Consider the following 26,860-nt stretch of genomic DNA (forward strand, 5'->3'; position numbering starts at 1 on the left):
CTGTGCTGAGGTCAGACCCCATAGTCAAGGTCCCGTTGAGTCCCCGTGAGCCTGATTTTTTCCCTAGAGAGCTGTGTGGGAGCTGTGCTGAGGTCAGACCCCATAGTCAAGGTCCCGATGAGTCCCCGTGAGCCTGATGTTGTCCCTAGAAAGCTGTGTGGGAGCTGTGCTGAGGTCAGACCCCATAGTCAAGGTCCCGATGAGTCCCCGTGAGCCTGTTGTTGTCCCTAGAAAGCTGTGTGGGAGCTGTGCTGAGGTCAGACCCCATAGTCAAGGTCCCGTTGAGTCCCCGTGAGCCTGATGTTTTCCCTAGAGAGCTGTGTGGGAGCTGTGCTGAGGTCAGACCCCATAGTCAAGGTCCCGTTGAGTCCCCGTGAGCCTGATGTTGTCGTCCCTAGAGAGCTGTGTGGGAGCTGTGCTGAGGTCAGACCCCATAGTCAAGGTCCCGTTGAGTCCCCGTGAGCCTGATGTTGTCGTCCCTAGAGAGCTGTGTGGGAGCTGTGCTGAGGTCAGACCCCATAGTCAAGGTCCCGTTGAGTCCCCGTGAGCCTGATGTTGTCGTCCCTAGAGAGCTGTGTGGGAGCTGTGCTGAGGTCAGACCCCATAGTCAAGGCCCCGTTGAGTCCCCGTGAGCCTGTTGTCGTCCCTAGAGAGCTGTGTGGGAGCTGTGCTGAGGTCAGACCCCATAGTCAAGGCCCCGTTGAGTCCCCGTAAGCCTGTTGTTGTCCCTAGAAAGCTGTGTGGGAGCTGTGCTGAGGTCAGGCCCCATAGTCAAGGTCCCGATGAGTCCCCGTGAGCCTGTTGTTGTCCCTAGAAAGCTGTGTGGGAGCTGTGCTGAGGTCAGACCCCATAGTCAAGGCCCCGTTGAGTCCCCGTGAGCCTGTTGAGTCACCAATGATGAGGTTCCCAATAATTCTGGCTGCAATGTTATGCACATGTCTATCAGAGCTCAGTTTGTGACTCCCCCACACCACCCTATTGGTCCCCCATTACCGGCTGGTATCTCTCACTCATTAACACAAAGGCAATCCGGGGGAAAACAACAACACAGAAATTGTTCAGCACATCCCCTTTATTCTCAGCAGGATGGTTTCATTTTGTTCAGCACTTTATATCTGCTTCATCCGATTATATCCCCGACCACATGGGGCCACACGGGCTCCATGAATCGGCCAATCCCGAGGATGGTTTTGGTGACTCTGTGGTACATCATCATGATGAACGGGCGGTTAACATTGAACTCGGGAATTGAAGGGGAGGCTAAGTCTAATACGGCAGAAGTCGCAGAGCTGTCCGCCGTTCCTCTCTCCTCCAAGGTGAGATAAGAATTGTGGAAAATCTGTCAACACAAAAAAGTCAAGAAATGAACCTTAAAAAAGTTAAAAAAAAAAAAACAAACCTTTAAAAAAAAAAAAGATTTGGGGACTAAGATAAATTAAAGACACTTTGAGAGTGGACTTCTGAAGAGGGATTGGGGGGGGAGGGGCAGGATGTGTGCTAGTAGGGGTGATTGAAGGGATTTGTGCAAGGAGGGGACACTTTTTTGGGGGGCGGGGGGGTTATTGCTAGCAGAGGGGATTTGGGGGGATTTGTGCTGAAAGAAGGGGATTTGGAGAGGATTTGTACTAGAAGGGGGGAATTGGAGGAGGAATTTGTACTAGGAGAATGGATTTCTGTTAGGAAGAGGGATTTGGGGGGGGGCAGGATGTGTGCTAGAGGGGGAAATTTTTGGGGGGGAGTTTAGTGCAAGCAGGGGGGAATTGGGTGGGATTTGTGCTGAGAGAGAGGGGGGTTTGGGGGATTTGTACTAGAAGGGGATATTTGGAGGGGGGATTTATACTAGGAGAGGGGATTTTTGTTAGGAAAAGGGATTTGGGAGTCAGAGTGGATTTGTGCTAGTAGGGGAAATTTGGGGAGGGGATTAGTGCTAGCAGGGGGGATTGGGGAGGTGATTTGTGCTGAGGGAGGGGGATTTGGGGAGATTTTGGGGGGGGGGATTTATACTAGGTGAGTGGATTTCAGTTATGAAGAGGGATTTGGGAGGGGATTTGTGCTACTAGGGGTGATTGAAGGGATTTGTGCTAGAAGGGGAATTTTTTTTTGGGGGGGGGGCGGATTAGTGCTAACAGAGGGGATTCGGAGGGATTTGTACTAGGAGAGTGGATTTCTGTTAGGAAGAGAGATTTGGGGGGTGGAAGGTTTTGTGTGTGGGGAGGGGGTGGGGGTGGGGATTAGTGCTAAGAGAGAGGGAATTTGTGCCGGGAGAGGGAAATTGGAGGGCTAGAGGCAGGGCTGCTGTTGGAACCCATATAGGGCCAACCTGACCCTCCCCCCCAAATACACACTGTTTACTATACTTCAGTTATGAATGAACACAGCAAGTGATTAATGCTGATCACTCACTGTGTTCATTCCAGAAAGGATATGGCTGGTAAATGTGACATATTTACTGGACCCTTCCCCCACTCTCCATTCTGAAGGAGCCTATTGTGTGCTTGCAGCTACCGGTAGGTAGGAAAGGACTGAAACAGGCAGCACTGCAGGGTGGGGTGGGGGTGGGGGTACACGGGGGGCATTGTAGTGCACTAGGAGGGTGATCAGTGTGGCGATGGGGGCAATGACTGGAACTGATCCCCTGTACGGCTCTCTCTGCAGCTGATAAAAGCAGGTGGGAGGGGGAGGAGAAGAAGCCGGATTTCAGCTGCTGCAGAGACAGCCATACAGGGGATCGGTTCCTGTAATTGCCCCTCCCCCTGCCGTGCTGATCACTCTCCCTGCATGGGATGTTCATGTGTTTGCTGAATACATGAACAGTACGGGCGTTCAGCAGGTTATTCGCCCGCCACGCCCCACAATGCACTGCGCCCTGACAGTGCATTGTGATTGGTCAAAGGAACGAACCTGACCTGTGCTTTGACCTGTGATGAGGACACAAGGGGTCGGGGCGTCATGACAATATATAAGAACTGTCATCGCGGGCGCAGCTGTAAGACGACGGGATCCGGCGTGGAGAGCAGAGCGGTTTTTCTTTTATCGGGTAGCGGCGGCGGGCATCGTGATTGATGTTGGATCTACTTCAGGGGACATTTTTTTTAATTTTTATTTTTAATAAAGGACTTGTCAAAGACTGTCTTCTGTCTTTTTTTACACTACACTTTTTTTTGTGAATGATTAGTGGTACCATGTCCCCCGTACTCATTCACATGGGGGGGAGGTCAGGATCTGGGGCTTCCACATTCTGATAAGCCCCCTGCCCGCAGACCCCCACAACCAAAGGCCACAGTTGTGGGGAAGAGGCCCTTATCCCGATCAACATGGAGACAAGGTGATTTGGGGAGGAGCCCCCAACCCCAAAGCACCCCCCTTACACCTGGCAGCCAGCTATATGTCCCCTTACCTGGCCACAAACAGAGCAGAGAGGGATTTGGGGTGTGGAGGTGAGCAGAGAGGGGCATTTGGGGTGTGAAAGTGAGCAGAGAGGAGGTTTTGGGGTGTAGAGAAGAGCAGAGAGGGGTGTTTGGGGTGTGGAGGTGAGCGGAGAAGGGGGTTTGGGGTATAGAGGTGAGCAGAGAGGAGGTGTTGGGGTGTAGATGTGAGCAGCGGGGGGTGGGGTTGGGATGTGAAGGTGAGCAGAGAGGGGTTTGGGATGTGGAGGTGAGCAGAGAGGGGCATTTGGGATGTAGAGGTGAGCAGAGAGGGGTGTTTGAGGTGTGGAGGTGAGCAGAGAGGGGTGTTTGGGATGTAGAAGTGAGCAGAGAGGGGGGTTTGGGATGTGGAGGTGAGCAGAGAGAGGGGTTTGGGATGTGGAGGTGACCAGAGAGGGAGGGTTTGGGTGGTGGAGGTGAGCAGAGAGGGGTTTGGAATATGGAGGTAAGCAGAGAGGAGGGTTTGGGATGTAGAGGTGAGCAGAGAGGGGTTTGGGATGTGGAGGGGAGCAGAGAGGGGTTTGGGATGTGGAGGTGACCAGAAAGGGAGGGTTTGGGCGGTGGAGGTGAGCAGAGAGAGTATATGGGATGTGGAGCTAAGCAGAGAGGGGTTTGGGATGTGGAGGTGAGCAGAGAGGGGTGTTTGGGGTGTGGAGGTAAGCAGAGAGGGGGGTTTGGGGTGTGGAGGTGAGCAGAGAGGGGATTTTGGGATTTGGAGGTGAGCAGAGAGGGGTTTGGGATGTGGTGAGCACAGAGGGATTTTGGGATGTGGGGAGCAGAGAGGGGTGTGGAGGTGAGCAGAGAGGGGTATGGTATGTAGAGGTGAGCAGAGAGTGGTGTCTGAGGTGTGGAGGTAAGCAGAGAGAGGTTTGGGGTATGGAGGTGAGCAGAGTTGGCGGGTTTGCTGTATGGTGGTAAGCAAAGAGGGGGGTTTTGAGTCTGGAAGTGAGCAAAGGGGAGAATTTGGAGTTTGAAAGTAAGCAGAGAGGAGGTTTGGGGTATAGAGGTGAGCAGCAGGGGGATTTGGGATGTGAGCAAAGAGGGGAATTTGGGATGTAGAGGTGAACAGAGTTGGGTTTGGGATTTGGAAGTGAGCAGAGAGGGGTTTGGGATGAAGATATGAGCAGAGAGGGGTGTTTGGGATGTGGAGGTGAGCAAAGAGGGGTGTTTGAGGTGTGGAGGTGAGCAGAGAGGGGTTTGGGATGCAGAGGTGAGCAGAGAGGGGTGTTTGGGGTGTGGAGGTGAGCAAAGAGGGGTGTTTGAGTTGTGGAGGTGAGAAAAGAGGGGTGTTTGAGGTGTGGAGGTGAGAAGAGAGGGGTTGAGGTGTGGAGGTGAGCAGAGAGGGGTTGAGGTGTGGAGGTGATCAGAGAGGGGTGTTTGAGGTGTGGAGGTGATCAGAGAGGGGTGTTTGAGGTGTGGAGGTGAGCAGAGAGGGGTGTTTGAGGTGTGGAGGTGAGCAGAGAGCGGTTTGAGGTGTGGAGGTGAGCAGAGAGGGGTGTTTGGGATGTGGAGGTGAGCAGAGAGGGGTGTTTGAGGTGTGAAGGTGAGTAGAGAGGGGTGTTTGAGGTGTGGAGGTGAGCAGAGAGCTGTTTGAGGTGTGGAGGTGAGCAGAGAGGGGTGTTTGAGGTGTGGAGGTGAGCAGAAAGGGGTGTTTGAGGTGTGGAGATGAGCAGAGAGGGGTGTTTGAGGTGTGAAGGTGAGTAGAGAGGGGTGTTTGAGGTGTGGAGGTGAGCAGAGAGCGGTTTGAGGTGTGGAGGTGAGCAGAGAGGGTTGTTTGAGGTGTGGAGGTGATCAGAGAGGGGTGTTTGGGGTGTGGAGATGAGCAGAGAGGGGTGTTTGGGGTGTGGAGATGAGCAGAGAGGGGTGTCTGAGGTGTGGAGGTGAGCAGAGAGGGGTGTTTGGGGTGTGGAGGTGAGCAGAGATAGGTGTTTGGGGTGTGGAGGTGAGCAGAGAGGGGTGTTTGGGGCGTGGAGGTGAGCAGAGAGGGGTGTTTGGGGCGTGGAGGTGAGCAGAGAGGACCAGCTGCCCGAGTGCTCTATCATCTATGGGCCGTACACAAGGACTTGCAGCTTTTATATACCAGTGACATCTACATTGGATCACTATTCCCCCCACTGACACCAATGATGGGGCACTATTCCTTCCACTGACATAAACAGTGGGGCGCTATCCCCCCATTGTCACTAATGATGGGGTACTATTCCTCCTTCTGACACCAACAATGGGGTACTATTCCCCCCACTGACACCAGTGATGGGGCACTATTCCTTTCACTGACACCAACAATGGCACACTATTACTCCCACTGACACCAACAATGGTGCACTATTCCTCCCACTGACACCAATGATGGTGCACTATTCCTCCCACTGACACCAACAATGGCACACTATTACTCCCACTGACACCAATGATGGGGCACTATTCCTCCCACTGACACCAATGATGGGGCACTATTCCTCCCACTGACACCAATGATGGGACACTATTCCTCCCACTGACACCAATGATGGGGCAATACTCTTCCTTTTACTGACCACCACCCCTGAGGCCATGTTTATTCTCACTGATGCTGGGCCTGGGACATATTCTACCCCCACTGACCACAATCCGGCCCCCCTGAAGCCTGAAGTACGGCAAACTGGCCCTTTGAATGACAAGTCTGGAGCCCCCCCCCCCGCTCTATAGGGATGGCGCCTGTTATAGGATTACCATACTTCATCCACATATTAAATATAAAAGGAAGATACTCACTGTGGAAACGCTGAGCCTCCCTCTCTTTGAGATCCCGGTGAAGTTGGCGCTGTTCTCATCGAACATAATGTTCATGCCCATGCTTCGCAATGCGCGACCCACGTTGATCTCAGTGTTGAAGGTCATTTTGGGTAAGAAGAGGTCCACCATACTGTGAAGGGAAACACACATCGGTGTCTGTATTAATCATACCAACTGTGACATAAATGTACAGATTTGAGTAGATAGGATGTGACCTGTAGAAAATATGACAATGTAGATTTAGCATTCCATGTTATAATAAGATGTGTTCAGACTTAAGGCAGAGACAGATGGTCACCCATTAACATCTGAAAAGAGACAGAGCTTCCTCAGGCTGGAAGTGACACCTGGGTGCCAATAAGATTTTGTCACCTATATATAATCAGACTTTGCCATCTTCCTGAAGTTTAAAAGAGGACCACAGACGTTTCGGCTTCATGACACCAGGGTGGCTCCGATCTGTCTGGGGAGCTCTAAAGTAAATACATAGATCAAAGGAGTATGTTTCATCCCTCATAAAAGCTAAAATATTAGTTACAGAGAGATGAAAATACTTCCTTCGGATTGGGCACTCTGTGGGTTGCATCTGCATGTAAAAACCGTATTTGTGGCCTATGTAGAATACCAGAAAAATGCAGGAAATGATCATGTGGTGCAGGAGCGCGACAGATGAACAGTGATTGGTACTCTCGTGATTGGACTGATGCACTGGTGTCGGAAATTCAATCCCCGACTTGATGATTCAAGCCGTTCCTGGTCCAATCAACTTTGGGCAGTTCAGCACCCAGAATGCTGTGGGCTGGTACGGGAACACCCCCCCAGGGTTGAATTGGACGAGGACTGATGTCCAGCCCCCTTCCATATCCCCATAAATTGAGGACTGGAGGTATGGATGTTGTGATTCATATGGAGCTGGTTCGATCGACTAACGGATTACAGACTTTTTCAGACTTGCTCCAGTCGCAGGATAAATCTTGGTAAAAGTTTTATTTCTGTTTTTTGTTCCCTTTTATTGTATAGTGAATAGTCAATTGTGTGTCTTCTTGTATTTTCTGTAACTTTTTATACTTTGTACATATTTTATGCTCCGCCCACTTTCGGGAAAGTAAATCATAAAATTAATAAGTGACTTCTGTGTATTTAAGCTCGGGCTCATATCTCCGGAGAGATTAGATTGTATTGTATTTTAGTGTCTTTATACGCTCAGTCAAGCTCATTACCAATCTGTATGCAATTGCACTGCGTGTTGGCAGATTGCGTGAAGATTGTAAAGGTAACAGATCTGCCAGACAGAGATCTGTGTGTGTGTGGTGTCTCAGCAGACCGTTCTGCAGATAAACTGTTGGGTGGTGGCAGGCTACCGTTTGTGGTGTGTCTGGTATGCGGGTGTGAGGACAGTGGAAGAGTGATAACACCGGGGTTCTGGCTTGTAGGATAGATGGTGGGATCCTAGAAGGTGTGCCAATTGCTAGGCTGCTCCTCAACCCTTAGTGTGCACAGATTGTATGTAAAATTTGTGTCTGCCTGTGTGTGTGGTTAGCCATCTGGACTAGAGTGGAGTCTCCCTCCAGTGGTGGCCAGAGGTAGTGCGGTCTGTGAAAGTGTATCGCGGCCGATCTTATATACGGTTCTATATATTAGAAGTTGGGTCCCCCTTATTCCCTCTTACCCCAAGTCACGGCCGCACGTGCGCACCTCGGTTAGCTAGTCGCTGTGGGCGTGGCGTGTGGGTGAACTGTGACACCAACCATCCCAGGCTCTCCCAATGAGGCAAAAAAAAAGTGTAAGCTACAGAAACCCCATCAGCCAATCAGAATGAGTCAATCTGATTTGATTCTAAGGTTCAAAGCTGAATTGAAGGAAACCAGAGATACGGCGCCTTGAAGAAGTCTTCCTCTTCCTTGACATTTTCCACATTTTGTCATGTTACAAGCAAAAACGTCAATGCATTTTATTGGGATTTTATGTGATAGACCGACACAGAGTGGCACATCATTGTGAAGTGGAAGGAAAACCTAACCCTGCTTTAAACTTCTCCACAACTTTATCCCTGACCTGTCTGGTGTGTTTCTTGGCCTTCATGATGCTGTTTGTTCACTAATGTTCTCTAACAAACCTCTGAGGGCTTCACAGAACAGCTGTATTTATACTGAGATCACATGACACACAGGGGGACTCTATGTACTAATTAGGTGACTTCTTAAGGCGATCGTTTCCACTAGATTGTAGTTAGGGGTATCAGAGTAAAGGGGGCTGAATACAAATGCCGCCACACTTTTCACAGATTTATTTGTAAAAAATTTTGAAAACCATTTCTCATTTTCCTTCCACTTCACAATTCTGTGCCACTTTGTGTTGGTCTATCATATCCAATCCCAATAAATACATTGTAATATGACAACATGGAGGACATTTCGGGGGAGGAGGGGATACATTGTAACATGACAACATGGGGGACATTTCGGGGAGGGGGGGATACATTGTAACATGACAACATGGGGGACATTTCAGGGGGGGATAAATTGTAACATGACAACGTGGAGGACATTTCAGGGGGGAATACATTGTAACATGACAACATGGGGGACATTTCAGGGGGGAGGGGGATACATTGTAACATGACAACATGGGGGACATTTCAGGGGAGAATACATTGTAACATGACAACATGGGGGACATTTCAGGGGGGGGATAAATTGTAACATGACAACGTGGAGGACATTTCAGGGGGGAATATTATGTAACATGACAACATGGGGGACATTTCGGGGGGGGGGGGATAAATTGTAACATGACAATGTGGAGGACATTTCAGGGGGGGAATACTTTATAACATGACAACATGGGGGACATTTTGGGGGGGAATACATTATAACATGACAACATGGGGGGCATTTCACGGAGAGGGGGAATACACTGTAACATGACAACATGGGGGACATTTCGGGGGGGGATATATTGTAACATGACAACATGGGGGACATTTCGGGGGGGGGGGATTGTGATGAACTGTCCCTTTGTGATAACATTTTGCCCTTTCTGTTTCGGTTTCCTCCCCTTGGTAAAGCTGTATATGTTTAGCAGCTGCTATGTAGACAGACATTCTACACTGTTTGTTTAGGGAAATGTGACTTTGTAGTCTTTCACTACTAATAGAGTTTATATTGTATTGTTGTTTTGTAGGGTTTTGTTGTGGGTGGGGAAAACCAGGTGCCAGGCTGTCTGGTGGGGGTGAAGCTGTATATACTGAGTTGTGTTCAATAAAGATTCATTCATTCACGCTACAAGAAGTTCCGACTCGTGGTTTGGGATATCAGGGAAGGATTGGTTTTGAGCTCTGATACCTGCCTTGGCAGAGCACTGGAAGACTTGCCAGAAAAGGGGCCATTGGCTGAGACACATTTCTCCGCACGAGGAAGTCCAGGCGGAACGGTTCCACCATAACTGGTTGGCAGCGGTGGGATGTTTCCTCATTACATAGGAAGTCCAAACCACCAACTGGAACCCCATCTTTTTCACGGAGACGTCCCTGCTTGGCCAGATGGATACACGGGACCTCCAGGAAGCCAGCTCTCCAAAGCCTACTTGTCGCTCGGGGAGGTATTGCTGGCTCCAAGACCAGAGAGGAACTGTTGGATGAGATTATGGACCTGGACCAAGCGGATGCGCACCTCGCTCCACCTGATGCACACTCCACTATGCTTGAATCGAACACTGCTCCGCCAGAAGTGAACTTTGCTTCACAGAAGGAGTTGGAGGAACAGAGCAGCTCATCGGCCCCTGAAACGCCAGGCCCACTTAGCACCATACAGAGACCCCTATACCACTCAGATTTACGACAAGAGGTGGAGTGGCGCTTGGCTCTGTTCGGCAGCGCTCCCACCCCCCAACAGATTTCCAAGGCCCTGGACGATGCCACCTAACTGCGGCTTAGTCACTCCCGATCATCAACCGAGAGCTCGGTCTGGGAGGTGATTACCTCCCGCCTTCTCCAGACTGCAAATGGACCAAAGAAAATTCCCTATGCTGCTTTTAAAACTTTCTCAAATGTGGATGGAGACATTGACAGTTTTTTCAGGACTTTGAACGGTTGTGCACCATCCATGGTGTGGCAGCCCAAGACCGGGTCCCCATTGTGAGCAGCAAGCTAACCGGTCTGGCTGAAGACGCATTCAGGACTGTACCCGACAGCTACTGTTTGGATTATGATTATGTTAAGGAACACTTGCTGGCCCGCAACGCTCTCACCCCAGAGGCGTACAGCTTAAAGTTCCGGGCACTCAAGAAGAAACCCCAGGACACCTTCACTGAATGGGGACATCAGTTACAACACGCTGCCCGCAGCTGGGTCCGAGGGTGTCAGATCACCAAGCTGGAGGAACTGTTGCAACTGCTGTTACTGGAGCAGTTTTACAATGGACTTCCAGGGGATGTTAGACATTGGGTCCGGGGCAAACACCTAACCTTAGCCGACGCTAGTCGCTGAGCAGATGAGTACCTGGACAGCAGGAGGCTAACCAAGCCCGCCATTCCCCTTGAACCTCATCCACAACCAGTGGTTCCCACTGGTTTCCCGAGAATGCCTCAGACCACCCACACCTTCTAATCCAAAGTGGTCTGGCCCATGCTGTTATGGCTGCAACCAAACAGGGCACATCTGCATTCATTGCCTCCGGAAACCAACAAGGCCCCAGACCAGCCAACCCCCTCGGGGCACTTCCAACCGATCCACCATTCCCTATGGCCGAGCCTCTGCCTACTCCCTACAGGACCACCCCAGTGACACTGCCTCTTCATGGAGGAAATTTACAACCGAGGTCGAAGACATCGGGGTCTTTCATGAGGCTAACCCTCTCCAGGCTGTCACCCCAGAGAATCGCCAACATCACCAACAGGTTGTCCATGTTAACGGCCGTTGGGCCCAAGAATTACGGGACACTGGGGCCACACTCACCACAGTCCAACCCCAACTGGTACCAGACTGGGCCAAGACCGGGCAGCCTGTGGCCATATGGGTAGCAGGAGGCCATGTCTACCGGAATCCTACCGCAAGGGTTCATCTGGACTGGGGGGCCGGGGCCAGGGACGTTGAAATTGGAGTAATGCAGAACTTGCCGGCTGAGGTTCTCCTTGGAAATGATCTGGGAGTCCTGGTCTCCACTTTCGTCACCGAGACCCCTGCTGAAGCTCATCCAGTCACCACTCGCCACCAAGCTAGAGAGCATGCTGCCACTCCACCTGCTGAGGTTGCGGCAAGAGTTGAATACCCACCCCCTGCTGAACTTGTCCCTGCCCTGACCTGGGATTCCCCCACTGATTTCGCTAAAGAAACAGCCAGTAGACGTAGGGCTGGGAGTGATCCTGGGGGATTGGGAGATGTGAGGTATGAGTGGGACCAGGGCAAGTTGTTCAGGGTCCACAGGGCAGCAGGGGTGGGAGCGCTGCCCAAATACCTCATCGGCAGATGGTAGTACCGAGGAAGTATTGGCGTGATCTCCTCCAGATTGTGCATAATATTCCCCTTGCTGGGCATTTGGGCAAGCGACGGATCCTGCATCGCTTAACACTGAGTTTCTTCTTGCCAGGAGTATCGGAGGACATTCGCGACTACTGTTGGTCTTGTGAGGTCTGTCAGAAGGTAGGGAAGCAGGGAGACAGGCCCAGGGCCACTCTGAGGCCCCTACCTATAATCAAGGAACCTTTCAGTCATATCGCCATAGACCTAGTGGGGCCCCACAGGCAAGAAGTATATCCTCACCATTGTCGAATACGCCACCCGGTATCCGGAGGCCGTAGCGCTTAGAGATGTGTAGGCAGAAACAGTTGCTCAAGCCGCATACTGCAGATCTTTACTCAGGTAAGATTTCCTCGGGAGATCCTGACCGACCAGGCATGCAGTTCACGGCCGAGCTTACCCAACAACTTTGGAAGTTGTGTGGGATCAGACCGCTGTACAGCTCTCCCTACCACCCCCAGACCAATGGGCGTTGCGAACGGTTTAACGGTACACTGAAACAGCTCCTCCGAATGTTCACCATGTCCCATAAGGACTGGGAATGGCATCTCCCTCACCTCCTGTTCACCTACCGAGATGTACCGCAGGAGTCCACTGGGTTCTCTCCCTTCGAGCTGCTGTATGGCCGAAGGGTTCGGGGACCTCTGGATCTCCTACGGAAACACTGGGACGGAGCAGTGGCCAAGGATGGGACCTCGGTGGTGGCCTGTGTGCTGGAGCTCAGGGAGAAGCTACAATGGTTGATGACCCTAGTACGGGACAACCTTGAGGCCGCTCAGAGCCAACAGAAATGGTGGTACGACAGGTCTGCTCGAGACCGAACGTTTCACTTAGGACAGAAAGTATTGGTCTTGAAACCAGTCAGGCATGACAAATTACAGGCTGCCTGGCAGGTCCCGTACCAAGTGGTGGAGCAACTCTGTGATACACCACATACATTGTAGCTTGCTGTTCAAATGGAAGGATCCAGTGAACCTTCCATGTGAATATGCTGAAACTGTTCATCGAACGACAGGAGGAGAGTGTAGCTGCTACCGATGACTCAGAAACGCTTCTTCTGCCGGGGCTGCCGGGGGACGGACAGTCCCAGCTGAGTGTAGCGGATGTAGATATCAGCACCCTGCTGCCTCCCAAGGCCCAGGAACAGGCCCGCCAACTGCTCCAAGAGCGCCAAGGGCTGTTCTCATCTGTGCCCGGTTACACCACCACAACTGCCCACCGGGTAGACATGCAGGGTCAGGCCCCCCTGAAGCAGGCGGCCTACCGAGTGCCCGAGTCCGTCAGAGAAAGGATGAGAACAGAGATTAAGGAAATGCTGGATGTAGGTGTGATAGAACCCTCTGACAGTCCCTGGGCCTCCCTGGTGGTCCTGGTCCCCAAGAAGGATGGAACCGTCTGGTTCTGTATATCCGGGGAGAGCGGATATAGTGAATGCGGGGTCTGTGGAGAGGGGATATAGTGAATTCGGGGTCCGGGGAGAGGGGATATAGTGAATGCGGGGTCCTGGGAGAGCGGATATAGTGAATGCGGGGTCCGGGGAGAGTGGATATAGTGAATGCGGGGTCCTGGGAGAGCGGATATAGTGAATGCGGGGTTCGGGGAGAGCGGATACAGTGAATGCGGGGTCCGGGGAGAGCGGATATAGTGAATGCGGGGTCCGGGGACAGCAGATATAGTGAATGCGGGGTCCTGGGAGAGCAGATATAGTGAATGCGGGGTCCGGGCAGAGCAGATATAGTGAATGCGGAGTCCGGGGAGAGCGGATATAGTGAATGCGGGGTCCGTGGAGAGCGGATATCGTGAATGCGGGGTCCTGGGAGAGCGGATATAGTGAATGCGGGGTCCGGGGACAGCAGATATAGTGAATTCGGGGTCCAGGGAGAGCGGATATAGTGAATTCGGGGTCCGGGGAGAGTGGATATAGTGAATGCGGAGTCCGGGGAGAGCGGATATAGTGAATGCGGGGTCCGGGGAGAGCGGATATAGTGAATGCGGGGTCCGGGGAGAGCGGATATAGTGAATGCGGGGTCCGGGGAGAGCGGATATAGTGAATGCGGGGTCCGGGGAGAGCGGATATAGTGAATGCGGGGTCCGGGGAGAGCGGATATAGTGAATGCGGGGTCCGTGGAGAGCGGATATCGTGAATGCGGGGTCCTGGGAGAGCGGATATAGTGAATGCGGGGTCCGGGGACAGCAGATATAGTGAATTCGGGGTCCAGGGAGAGCGGATATAGTGAATGCGGGGTCCGGGCAGAGCGGATATAGTGAATTCGGGGTCCAGGGAGAGCGGATATAGTGAATGCGGGGTCCGTGGAGAGCAGATATCGTAAATGCGGGGTCCTGGGAGAGCGGATATAGTGAATGCGGGGTCCGGGGAGAGCGGATATAGTGAATGCGGGGTCCGGGGAGAGCGGATATAGTGAATGCGGGGTCCGGGGAGAGCGGATATAGTGAATGCGGGGTCCGGGGAGAGCGGATATAGTGAATGCGGGGTCCGGGGAGAGCGGATATAATGAATGCGGGGTCCGGGGAGAGCGGATATAGTGAATGCGAGGTCCGGGGAGAGCGGATATAGTGAATGCGGGGTCCGGGGAGAGCGGATATAGTGAATGCGGGGTCCGGGGTTTGTTCCATACAAATCAGCTGCTGTCCTGCCCCCTACAGCCCATAGTGGGTATACCCCGTCACCATCCTGCTGGCGTTGTCAGTTGATCCTGCGTTCACCCAGCAGACATCACGCTGCACGTTGCACTTTGTACGATCATTTGGCTGATCCCTCTAACAACATTCAAACTGCTGAGCTCTGTTTTAAACAACTGTCATGCATACCTGGTACTCAATGAGCTCAAGTATAGTTTAATCAGCTGGGGGGTCAGTAATTGCTCTACGCTGAACAGGTTACCCAGTCTCGGTAAGATGAGGAGAAGGGCGGTGTTCTCGGCGTACGGCATCTCCAGCACATTGACATCCAGCTCTCTGTCCCTGAATGTCTTATAGAGTCCCCTCCGGCGCATCGTTGGCGCTAGGTTTAGTGGAAATCCACCCATAAATTCTCTTTCTTCTGTATATTGTTTGTCAAACTGTACTTTCCATTTCCCTGGAGGAACAGAAAAAAAAATGTTTCCTTTAAAGGTAAACTATAGTGGTTTGGGATCGTTGTATTCTATAGACATGCGCGGTTCGGTTTGATCCGAATAGAAATTTGGACAAAATTGTCGTTATTCGGAGATTGAGAGGTATCTGAATTTCCAAACTACAAAAGTGGCAAATTATAAAAAATACGAAATAACAAAAAGGAAATTTTGGCAAAAACTTGAATCGAATCGAATTCCAAAAGAGTTCAAAGTTGATTTAAAAAAGAATTTGAAATCAAATTCGGAAAAACAAATTTAAACTGTAAACATATTGCTGACTATTGCTGATTTCCCTCAAAGACTGTGTTAGTGTTAGAATATATCCATGTTCCGAAATTCAAATTTTGAAAAGAATAAAATAAAAACAGAATAGAATTTAAAATAAAATAATAGAATAGAAATAAATAGAATAGAATAGAAAGAATATAGCTGTCTTCTGAAATTTGAATATAATAGAATGGAATAAAATAGAAATAATATAATCGTCATTTGAAATTTTAATTTTAAATATAATAGAATAAAAAAGAATATAGCTATCTTCCAAAATTCAAATATCAAAAAGAATAAAATAAAAAAAATAATAGAATTGAAAATAAAATAATAGAATAGAAAATAAAGGAATAGATAGAATAGAAAATAATAGAGCAGAAAAAATAGAATAGAATAGAAAAAATATAGCTGTCTTCTGAAATTTGAATAGAATGGAATAAAATAGAAAGAATATAACCGTCATTTGATATTTGAATTTTAAGTAGAATAGAATAAAAAATGAAATCATATAGCTATATTCCGAAATTTGAATTTCAAAAGAATAAAATAAAAACAGAATAGAATTCAAAATAAAATAATAGCATGGAAAATAAAGGAATAGCTAAAATAGAAAATAACAGAACAGAAAAAAAAAGAATAGAATAGAAAAAATAAAGCTGTCTTCCGAAATTTGAATATAATGGAATAAAATAGAAAGAATATACCCATTTCATTTGAAATTTGAATTTTTAAATAGAAAAGAATAAAAAATGAAAGAATAGAGCAGTGTTCCAAAATGCAAACTTCAAAAAGAATATGATTTAATAAATTGAATAGAAAAAAACTAATTAACACAGAATAGAAAAGAATAGAATAGAATAAAAAATGAAAGAATAGAGCAGTCTTTCAAAATTCGAACTTCAAAAAGAATAGGATTTAATAAATGAGAATAGAAAAGAACAAAATAACACAGAATAGAATAGAATAAAATAACATTATTATTATTATTATTACTACGAGTTTATATAGCGCCAAAGGGTTTGCTCAGCGCTGTACAATAGGGGGGGACAATACATGGCACAGTACAACAAAGACAGACAGCGTACGAGGGGTAAGAGGGCCCTACTCTTACGAGCTTAGAAAAAATATAGCCGTCTTCCAAAATTAAAATTTTGAAAAGAATTGAATAAAACAGAATAGAATAGAATAGAAAAGAATAGAATAAATTATAATAGAATACACTAGAATAAAAACAAAAAAATGTGTTAGAGCCCATTTACAATTCCGCATTGCAGTCATGTCTGGCCGGATCACCAGATAAAAAAAAAGAGAAATAAAGAATATAAAGAAAAATAAGGAAAAACAAATTCTGAAACAACACATCTAAGATCTGCTAAGTTGCAATATATTCATGTAATTAATGTAATTATACTAATAATGTTTATCTTTAGGCTTCTAAACATCTTATGGAATTATCAAAATGAAGCGGGAGGAGGCAATGCTCCAACTCTTTCAGGTATGTGTATGTATGTCCTCTTGAGCTATTGAGCTCTGTAAACAACAGAGGAGCCGGGGAAATTATTCCATATTTTTATATTTACTAATAAAGAAGAAACTATATTTTTGAGCATTCTATAGAAGAAAATATGTATGAAATCACTTTACATTCTCTTCAGTCTTGAAACGTCCACTTTAGCCAAGAGAAAGTTTTCAGATGTACCTTTGATTTATCTAAACCAGACACCATTTTTTGGGATGTTTGTTGCTTTAAAACTGAAATTGGTTAAGTCTCCAAGCTGCTCGCATTTTAACCACCTCCCATCCGGTTGTTGTATATAAACGGCCAGACGGTGGCAGTGTAGAGTTGGGTGGCTGTTTATAAACGGCCTCCCCGCCCCTGCTTGTGCACGCTCCCTGGGAGCGTGCACCACCACGATCCGGTGCCCGCTGTGTCCTCCGGACACAGTGGAACACCGATCGTCGGACGGGACCTCTGTGCGAGGTCCCGATCATGTGATCACTGATTGGCCAATCAGTGATCACATGAAGAGTAGTAAGCAAGATGTCACTTCTGACATCATTGCTTACTACATGTGAAATCTGTGAATGATCACAGAGATCACATGGTACAGGGCTATTCACAACAGCCGTGTACCATGTGACAAGCTGTGACCAATCACAGCTATCACAGTATTTCTCAATGGCTGCAAGAATGCAGCCAGAGAGGAGAAATGATTGCTTTTACAGCCTTTATGGGTGTAAAAGCAATCAGTGTAGAAAAAAAAAAATCTTCATCACCCCCCACAAGTAGTACAGTGTCACCATGGTGACCTGTACTGCTAGGGTGACAGTATGTAAAAAAAATATATTTTTTTTTTACTAAAAATATAACGGAATAAATGTTGGCCAAGATTTATGGTGAAATACTATTTATTTGCAAAATGGTATAAGAAAATTTTTTGGACTTTTTAAATTACATAGCAAAAAGAAAACAAATCCCAGCGGTGAATAAATACCACCAAAATAAAGCTTTATCTGTCTCAAAAAAATGCTAAAAAATTCTCATGACTGCACAATTGGCATTCAAAGTGTGACAGCGCTGAAAGGTGAAAATTGGCCTGGACTGGAAGAGGGGGAAAGTGTTCGGACTGGAAGGGGGGGAAAGTGTCCAGACTGGAAGGGGGGGGGAGTGTCCAGACTGGAAGGGGGGGGGGATGTGTCTGGACTGGAAGGGGGGGGGATGTGTCTGGACTGGAAGGGGGGGGGATGTGTCCGGACTGGAAGGGGGGGAAAGTGTCCGGACTGGAAGGGGGGGAAAGTGTCCGGACTGGAAGGGGGGAAAGTGTCCGGACTGGAAGGGGGGAAAGTGTCCGGACTGGAAGGGGGGAAAGTGTCCGGACTGGAAGGGGGGAAAGTGTCCGGACTGGAAGGGGGGGAAAGTGTCCGGACTGGAAGGGGGGGAAAGTGTCCGGACTGGAAGGGGGGGAAAGTGTCCGGACTGGAAGGGGGGGAAAGTGTCCGGACTGGAAGGGGGGGAAAGTGTCCGGACTGGAAATGGTTAAAGAAAGTGTTTGTGCAACTTTTTTGCTATTCACATGCTGGAAGAGGCAGAGCTGAGCAGAGAGGTTGGCAGAAGAGGTGGGCTGAGAAGGTTAGAAGAAGAGGTGGGCTTAAGGGTTGAGAGAAGAGGCGAGCTGAGGGGTAAGCAGAAGAGCAAAGGGGCTTGCAGAACAAGCGAGCTGAGGGGTTGTTAGAAGAGGTGGGCTGAAGGGTAAACAGAAGGGGCAGGCTGAGGGGTAGGCAGAAGAGGAGGGCTGAGGGGTTGGCAGAAGAGCAGAGCGGTTGGCAGAAGAAGTGGACTGAGGGGTAAGCAGAAGGTGGGCTAAGGGGCAGGTTGAAAAGCTGAAGGGTAGGCAGAGGAGCAGAGAGGTTGGCAGAAGAGGTAGGCTGAGGGGTAGGCAGAAGAGACGGGTTGTGAGGAAGGCAGGGGAACAGAGGAGTTAGCAGAGGAAGTGGGCTAAGGGGTTGGCAGAAGAGGTGGGCTGAGGGGTAGGCAGAAGGTAGGTAGAAGAGGCGGGTTGAGGGTTAGGCAGAAAAGCAGAGAGGTTACCAAAAGAGGTGGGCTGAGAGGTTGGCAGAAGAGCAGAGGGGTTGGCAGAAGAGGTGGGCTGAGGGGTAGGCAGAAGAGGTGGGCTGAGGGGTAGGCAGAAGAGGCGGTATGAGGGGTAGGCAGAAGGTGGGCTGAGGGGTGGGCAGAAGAGGCGGTATGAGGGGAAGACAAAAGGTGGGCTGAGGGATGGGAGAAGAGTTGGGCTGAGGAGTAGGCAGAAGAGGTGGGCTGAGGGTTAGATAGAAGATGGGCTGAGGGGTAGGCAGAAGGGGTGAGCTAAGGGGCGGGCTGAGGGGTAGGCAGAAGGGGTGGGTTGAGAGGTAGGCAGAAGGGGCGGGCTGAGGGGTAGGCAGAAGGGGTGGGTTGAGAGGTAGGCAGAAGGGGCGGGCTGAGGGGTAGGCAAAAGGGGTGGGTTGAGAGGTAGGCAGAAGGGGCGGGCTGAGGGGTAGGCAGAAGAGCAGAGGGGTTATCAGAAGAAGTGGGCTGAGGGGTTGGTTGAAGAGGCGGGCTGAGGGGTTGGTTGAAGAGGCGGGCTGAGGGGTTGGTTGAAGAGGCGGGCTGAGGGGTTGCATTGCTGGTTGATATGTTGATGATGGTGCACACACTGCCTCCCCCTTCCTGGCCTGTCACGCTGCATGCTCCGACAAGAATCTGCTATCAATTATTTTGGGATATCCAACACTTTTTGTTTTTGGTTCCGGCTTAAAACTCATACCAGATCTAAAGGGCCTAGGGTTGTTATTGGTGTACCCCAAGATTCAGTGTGATTAGTGGGGTACCCCAAGGTTCAGTGTTCAGACCCTTACCTTTTAATATACTTATAAACGGGGGGTCGGGGATCTCAGTCTCTGCAGATGACACCAAGCTGTGCCGGGAATAACGTCCTTACAGGATGTCTCCAACTTACAAGCCGACCTCAATGCTCTGTGTAATTGGGGGGCTATGGGGCCAATGAGGGCTAATGGTGATAAATGTAAGGTTATGTACTTGGGGGCTAAGAATATGCATCATACATACTGGGGGAGTACAACTGGGGGAATCAAAGCTGGAGAAGGATCTGGGGAGGGTCAATGATGGAGAAGGATCTGGGGGGGTCAATGGTGGAGAAGAATCTGGGGGGATCAATGGTGGAGAAGGATCAGGTGGGGGGATTAATGGTGGAGAAGGATCTGGTGGGGGTCAATGGTGGAGAGGGATCTGGGGGGGGTCAATGGTGGAGAAGGATCTTGGGGGATCAATGGTGGATAAGGATCTGGGGGGACAATGGAGAAGGATCTGGGGGGGCAATGGTGGAGAAAAATATGGGAGTTTAGGTAGATCACTAGCTTAATAATGGCAGCAATGCCAAGCTGCGGGTTCTAGAGCAGGCAAAATCCTCTCTTATATTAGGAGAGGTATAGACTCCAGAGAGAGAGATATCACCCCCCCCCCCCCCGGTACAAATCATTAGTAAGACCTCATCTGGAATATGCAGTTCAGTTTTGGGCTCCGTTTCACAAAAAGAACATTGGGGAACTGGAGGAAGTACAAAGAAGGGCAACTAAACTGATACATGGAGGAGATCAGCTATGAGGAGAGATTAGAGGAACTGAATGTATTCTCTTCCGAGAAAAGGAGATTAATAGGGGATATGATCTCCATGTATAATACATAAGGGGGATATAATCTCCATGTATAATACATAAGGGGGGATATGATCTCCATGTATAATACATAAGGGAGGGATATGATCACCATGTATAATACATAAGGGGGGGATATGATCTCCATGTATAATACATAAGGGGGGGATATGATCTCCATGTATAATACATAAGGGGGGATATGATCTCCATGTATAATACATAAGGGGGATATGATCTCCATGTATAATACATAAGGGGGGATATGATCTCCATGTAAAATACATAAGGGGGGATATGATCTCCATGTATAAATCTTAAGGGGGATATGATCTCCATGTATAATACATAAGGGGGGGATATGATCTCCATGTATAATACATAAGGGGGATATGATTTCCATGTATAATACATAAGGGGGGGATATGATCTCCATGTACAATACATAAGTGGGGATATGATCTCCATGTATAATACATAAGGGGGATATGATTTCCATGTATAATACATAAGGGGGGATATGATCTCCATGTATAATACATAAGGGGGGGATATGATCACCATGTATAATACATAAGGGGGGATATGATCTCCATGTATAAATCTTAAGGGGGATTTGATCTCCATGTATAATACATAAGGGGGGGGATATGATCTCCATGTATAATACATAAGGGGGGATATGATCACCATGTATAATACATAAGGGGGGATATGATCTCCATGTATAATACATAAGGGGGGATATGATCTCCATGTATAATACATAAGGGATGATATGATCTCCATGTATAAATCTTAAGGGGGATATGATCTCCATGTATAATACATAAGGGGGATATGATATCAATGTATAATACATAAGGGGTGATATGATCTCCATGTATAATAAATAAGGGGGGATATGATCACCATGTATAATACATAAGGGGGGATATGATCTCCATGTATAATACATAAGGAGGGATATGATCTCCATGTATAATACATAAGGGGGGATATGATCTCCATGTATAATACATAAATGGGGGATATGATCACCATGTATAATCCATAAGGGGGGATATGATCACCATGTATAATACATAAGGGGGGATATGATCTCCATGTATAATACATAAGGAGGGATATGATCTCCATGTATAATACATAAGGAGGGATATGATCTCCATGTATAATACATAAGGGGGGATATGATCTACATGTATAATACATAAATGGAGGATATGATCTCCATGTATAATACATAAGGGGGATATGATCTCCATGTATAATACATAAGGGGGATATGATCTCCATGTATAATACATAAGGGGGGATATGATCTCCATGTATAATACATAAGGGGGATATGATCTCCATGTATAATACATAAGGGGGGATATGATCACCATGTATAATACATAAGGGGGGATATGATCTCCATGTATAAATCTTAAGGGGGATATGATCTCCATGTATAATACATAAGGGGGGGATATGATCTCCATGTATAATACATAAGGGGGATATGATTTCCATGTATAATACATAAGGGGGGGATATGATCTCCATGTACAATACATAAGTGGGGATATGATCTCCATGTATAATTCATAAGGGGGATATGATTTCCATGTATAATACATAAGGGGGGATATGATCTCCATGTATAATACATAAGGGGGGATATGATCACCATGTATAATACATAAGGGGGGATATGATCTCCATGTATAAATCTTAAGGGGGATTTGATCTCCATGTATAATACATAAGGGGGGGGGGGATATGATCTCCATGTATAATACATAAGGGGGGATATGATCACCATGTATAATACATAAGGGGGGATATGATCTCCATGTATAATACATAAGGGGGGATATGATCTCCATGTATAATACATAAGGGATGATATGATCTCCATGTATAAATCTTAAGGGGGATATGATCTCCATGTATAATACATAAGGGGTGATATGATCTCCATGTATAATAAATAAGGGGGGATATGATCTCCATGTATAATACATAAGGGGGGGATATGATCTCCATGTATAATACATAAGGAGGGATATGATCTCCATGTATAATACATAAGGGGGGATATGATCTCCATGTATAATACATAAATGGGGGATATGATCACCATGTATAATCCATAAGGGGGGATATGATCACCATGTATAATCCATAAGGGGGGATATGATCACCATGTATAATACATAAGGGGGGATATGATCTCCATGTATAATACTTAAGGGGGGATATGATCTCCATGTATAATACATAAGGGGGATATGATCTCCATGTATAATACATAAGGGGGGATATGATCTCCATGTATAATACATAAGGGGGGATATGATCTCCATGTATAATACATAAGGGGGATATGATCTCCATGTATAATACATAAGGGGGGGGGGATATGATCTCCATGTATAATACATAAGGGGGATATGATCTCCATGTATAATACATAAGGGGGATATGTTCTCCATGTATAATACATAAGGGGGGATTTGATCTCCATATATAATACATAAGGGGGGATATGATCTCCATGTATAATACTTAAGGGGGGATATGATCTCCATGTATAATACATAAGGGGGGATATGATCACCATGTATAATACATAAGGGGGGATATGATCTCCATGTATAATACATAAGGGGGATATGATCTCCATGTATAATACATAAGGAGGGATATGATCTCCATGTATAATACATAAGGGGGGATATGATCTCCATGTATAATACTTAAGGGGGGATATGATCTCCATGTATAATACATAAGGGGGGATATGATCTCCATGTATAATACATAAATGGGGGATATGATCACCATGTATAATCCATAAGGGAGGATATGATCTCCATGTATAATACATAAGGGGGATATGATCTCCATGTATAATTCTTAAGGGGGGATATGATCTCCATGTATAATACATAAGGGGGGATATGATCTCCATGTATAATACATAAGGGGGGATATGATCTCCATGTATAATACATAAGGGGGGATATGATCTCCATGTATAATACATAAGGGGGGATATGATCTCCATGTATAATACATAAGGGGGGATATGATCTCCATGTATAATACATAAGGGGGGATATGATCTCCATGTATAATACATAAATGGGGGATATGATCACCATGTATAATCCATAAGGGAGGATATGATCTCCATGTATAATACATAAGGGGGATATGATCTCCATGTATAATTCTTAAGGGGGGATATGATCTCCATGTATAATACATAAGGGGGGATATGATCTCCATGTATAATACATAAGGGGGGATATGATCTCCATGTATAATACATAAGGGGGGATATGATCTCCATGTATAATACATAAGGGGGGATATGATCTCCATGTATAATACATAAGGGGATATGATCACCATGTATAATACATAAGGTGGGATATGATCTCCATGTATAATACATAGGGGGGGATATGATCTCCATGTACAATACATAAGGGGGATATGATCTCCATGTATAATACATAAGGGGGGGGGATATGATCTCCATGTATAATACATAAGGGGGATATGATCTCCATGTATAATACATAAGGGGGATATGATCTCCATGTATAATACTTAAGGGGGGATATGATCACCATGTATAATCCATAAGGGAGGATATGATCTCCATGTATAATACATAAGGGGGATATGATCTCCATGTATAATACATAAGGGGGGATATGATCTCCATGTATAATACATAAGGGGGGATATGATCTCCATGTATAATACATAAGGGGGGATATGATCTCCATGTATAATACATAAGGGGGGATATGATCTCCATGTATAATACATAAGGGGGGATATGATCTCCATGTGTAATACATAAGGGGGGATATGATCTCCATGTATAATACATAAGGGGGGATATGATCTCCAGGTATAAATACATCAGTGGTTCATATAGTGAACTCGGTGTAGTTATTCCCCCTGAGGTCATCACAGAGGACAAGGGGGCGCTCTTTATGTCTGGAGGAAAAGAAATGTAATCTCCAAACACGGAAAGGTTTCTTTACAGTAAGAGCTGTGAGAATGAGGAATAGACTCCCTCCAGAGTTGGTTGTGGCCAGCTCAGTGGATTGCTGTAGGAAAGTCCTGGATTCTTTCTTGGATACACAGAATATAACTGGATAGAACATTTATAGATTTTTTTTTTTTAAATTTAAGATCGAGCAGGATGGTTATTTTTCAGCCAGACTATGTAATTATGTAAGTTTGGAATTTGGGGGGACTCAATGTCCCTTTTTTTTTGTGTGGGGTCCCTTTTTATACCCATACAAGGCTCTCATCAATGATAAGGTCTGGTATATGTTTTAGGGGGAACCCCATGTTGTTTTCTTGTTCAAGAATTTGTATTAGTTTCCCCGTATTGTTTTATTTTTGTGGGAGTCCCCCATTAACAATAATATCAGACCCTCATCTGGGGCAAAGATCTGGAACAGATGAAGGAACTTCCTGGCCACTTTATCAAACAAGTGTGTTCAGAAGTTTGCATCTTGACAGAAATGGTGACATTTTGCTACTGATGTTGAAAATATGACTGACTTTCTTTTATTGAAGGCCAGTGATGATATGACGCCATTTATGATCACATCGTTGTTTGTCTCCTTTTTAAATCCTAATGATAACAGCCGTCCCCCAAGTAAAATGGACTTACCTTGATAGACTGCATGATCTACGACATTCATCGAGGGCATAGTTTCCAAGTTACTAATTATATTCTGGATCTTATGGTCTGTTTTATCGCTCACACTCCTGTTGTTTGTCTTCTCAGGATTCTGAGGGTCATTGCTTCTGATGGTGTGAATGGAGGCATTGTAGTACTTAGTCACACTATGTTTGTATGATGGTAACATGTGGACCGACTCTTCTATGATGATCTGATTACGAAGCTGGTATTCTACGTCTTTGCTGTGCTGATTTATGGCTTCAACGAATCTGCTATAGCTGTCATGCAGCTCCTTGTCTGTCTTGGTGTCATCCAGGCCCATGCCTTGAAGAATTTCCTTGCGAGTTTTTGATCGTGCACCGAGGGCCAGCATGGAGAGGGTGGTGTAGATGCTGACCGGTGAAATGAATAGGTTTGGTGGGGGCCTTTCTGTAAGTGGAGCTACTCTTTTATAAAGCTTCAAAGCAAAGTCAATTTCAGCTTCGGATATCTCTGAATGCTCCCTTTTAGAGTGTTGGCCGTGATCTCCATGTGGTTTTGCAAGAACCAACGAGACGAACAACTGGAGGAGAAGAAGAATCTTCATCGTTCTTTCACGTGTTTCACACCTGTGTAAAAATAAAGGGGTCAGTACCAAAAAAATTTGGATCTTATGCAAGTTATCCTACATATCTCTTGTCATGAAAAGGTCCACCACCGACCATCTCAAGGGGTGCAAGATCCAGGCTGAAAGATGCATTCTTGCTGCTGATAGCCTGGGCAATTTAGACTGATAGGAGCTCCTAGGGACCTCGGAAACATTTTTCTTTCCTATCCTATGCTTTGGAAAAGTCTATTTCCAGTCCAGCCTTGTGTAGGTCTACCATCTTGTCCCTGACATCCTTGGACAGCTCTTTGGTCTTTGCCATGGTGGAGAGTTTGGAATCTGATGGTTTGATGGCTCCTGTGGACAGGTGTCTTTTATACAGGTAACACAATGAGATTAGCAGCACTCCCTTTAAGAGACTGCTAATCTCAGCTTGTTACCTGTATGAGAGACACCTGGGAGCCAGAAATCCTGCTGAATGATAGGGGATCAAATCCTTCTTTCCCTCATGAACATGCAGATCAGTCATCATTTGTTAGACGCATTTCTGCTGAATTTGTTGTTGTATTGTCTCTCAGTGTTACACCGAACATTTCATTGTTAGACCGATCGTTTCTGTGTGAGGGGCGAACATTCCATTGTTAGACCGATCATTTCTGTGTGAGGGGCGAACATTCAGCATCAGGGGGGAGCAAATACACATTTCCTTCACTGTATCTATCTATCTATCTATCTATCTATCTATCTATCTATCTATCTATCTATTATCTATCTATCTATCTATTATCTATCTATCTATTATCTATCTATCTATCTATCTATCTATCTATCTATCTATTATCTATCTATCTATCTATTATCTATCTATCTATTATCTATCTATCTATCTATTATCTATCTATTATCTATCTATCTATCTATTATCTATCTATTATCTATCTATTATCTATTATCTATTATCTATCTATTATCTATCTATCTATTATCTATCTATCTATCATCTATCTATCTATTATCTATCTATCTATCTATCTATCTATTATCTATCTATCTATCTATCTATCTATCTATCTATCTATCTGTTAATCTATGTAGAATGAAGTACAACCTACCGTTATAAGTGCGCTCACCTGTCCTCTGAACGGCACAAATCTCCGAGAGTCTGACACTTATATTGCTCATGAAAAGGTTTGCTAATCAGATCCACTGCGAGGTCACAATGACCCGACCCAA

The 26,860-nt window shown here is 46.6% G+C and overlaps 1 protein-coding gene across 1 annotated transcript; it reads right to left on the reverse strand.

Moving 5' to 3' along the window:
* Positions 1-1,054: 1,054 nt before the first annotated feature.
* LOC149429993 (serine protease inhibitor A6-like) lies at positions 1,055-26,842 on the reverse strand. Its single transcript, XM_089666274.1, has 5 exons — positions 26,758-26,842; positions 25,030-25,649; positions 14,545-14,812; positions 6,180-6,330; positions 1,055-1,339 (listed from the first exon to the last, which is right to left on the reverse strand). Exons 2-5 carry the CDS (start codon positions 25,625-25,627, stop codon positions 1,121-1,123), a joined length of 1,236 nt encoding a protein of 411 aa, XP_089522400.1. The 5' UTR covers positions 25,628-25,649; positions 26,758-26,842; the 3' UTR covers positions 1,055-1,120.
* Positions 26,843-26,860: the final 18 nt, after the last annotated feature.

This window comes from Staurois parvus, unplaced genomic scaffold (assembly GCF_062004578.1).
Source record: "Staurois parvus isolate SC_StPar_1 unplaced genomic scaffold, SC_StPar_1.0 ptg002667l, whole genome shotgun sequence".
Taxonomy (NCBI): Eukaryota; Metazoa; Chordata; class Amphibia; order Anura; family Ranidae; genus Staurois; species Staurois parvus.

Bases quoted from the DNA above. Each gene is read 5' to 3' on its own strand.
- LOC149429993 (XM_089666274.1), bottom strand. From the start codon at position 25,627: ATGAAGATTCTTCTTCTCCTCCAGTTGTTCGTCTCGTTGGTTCTTGCA. The intron at 14,813-25,029 runs GTAAGTCCATTT...CTGTTCCTCCAG, and splicing joins AGATCATGCAGTCTATCAAG to GGAAATGGAAAGTACAGTTT. The intron at 6,331-14,544 runs GTATGCATGACA...TTCCCTTCACAG, and splicing joins TTGAGCTCATTGAGTACCAG to TATGGTGGACCTCTTCTTAC.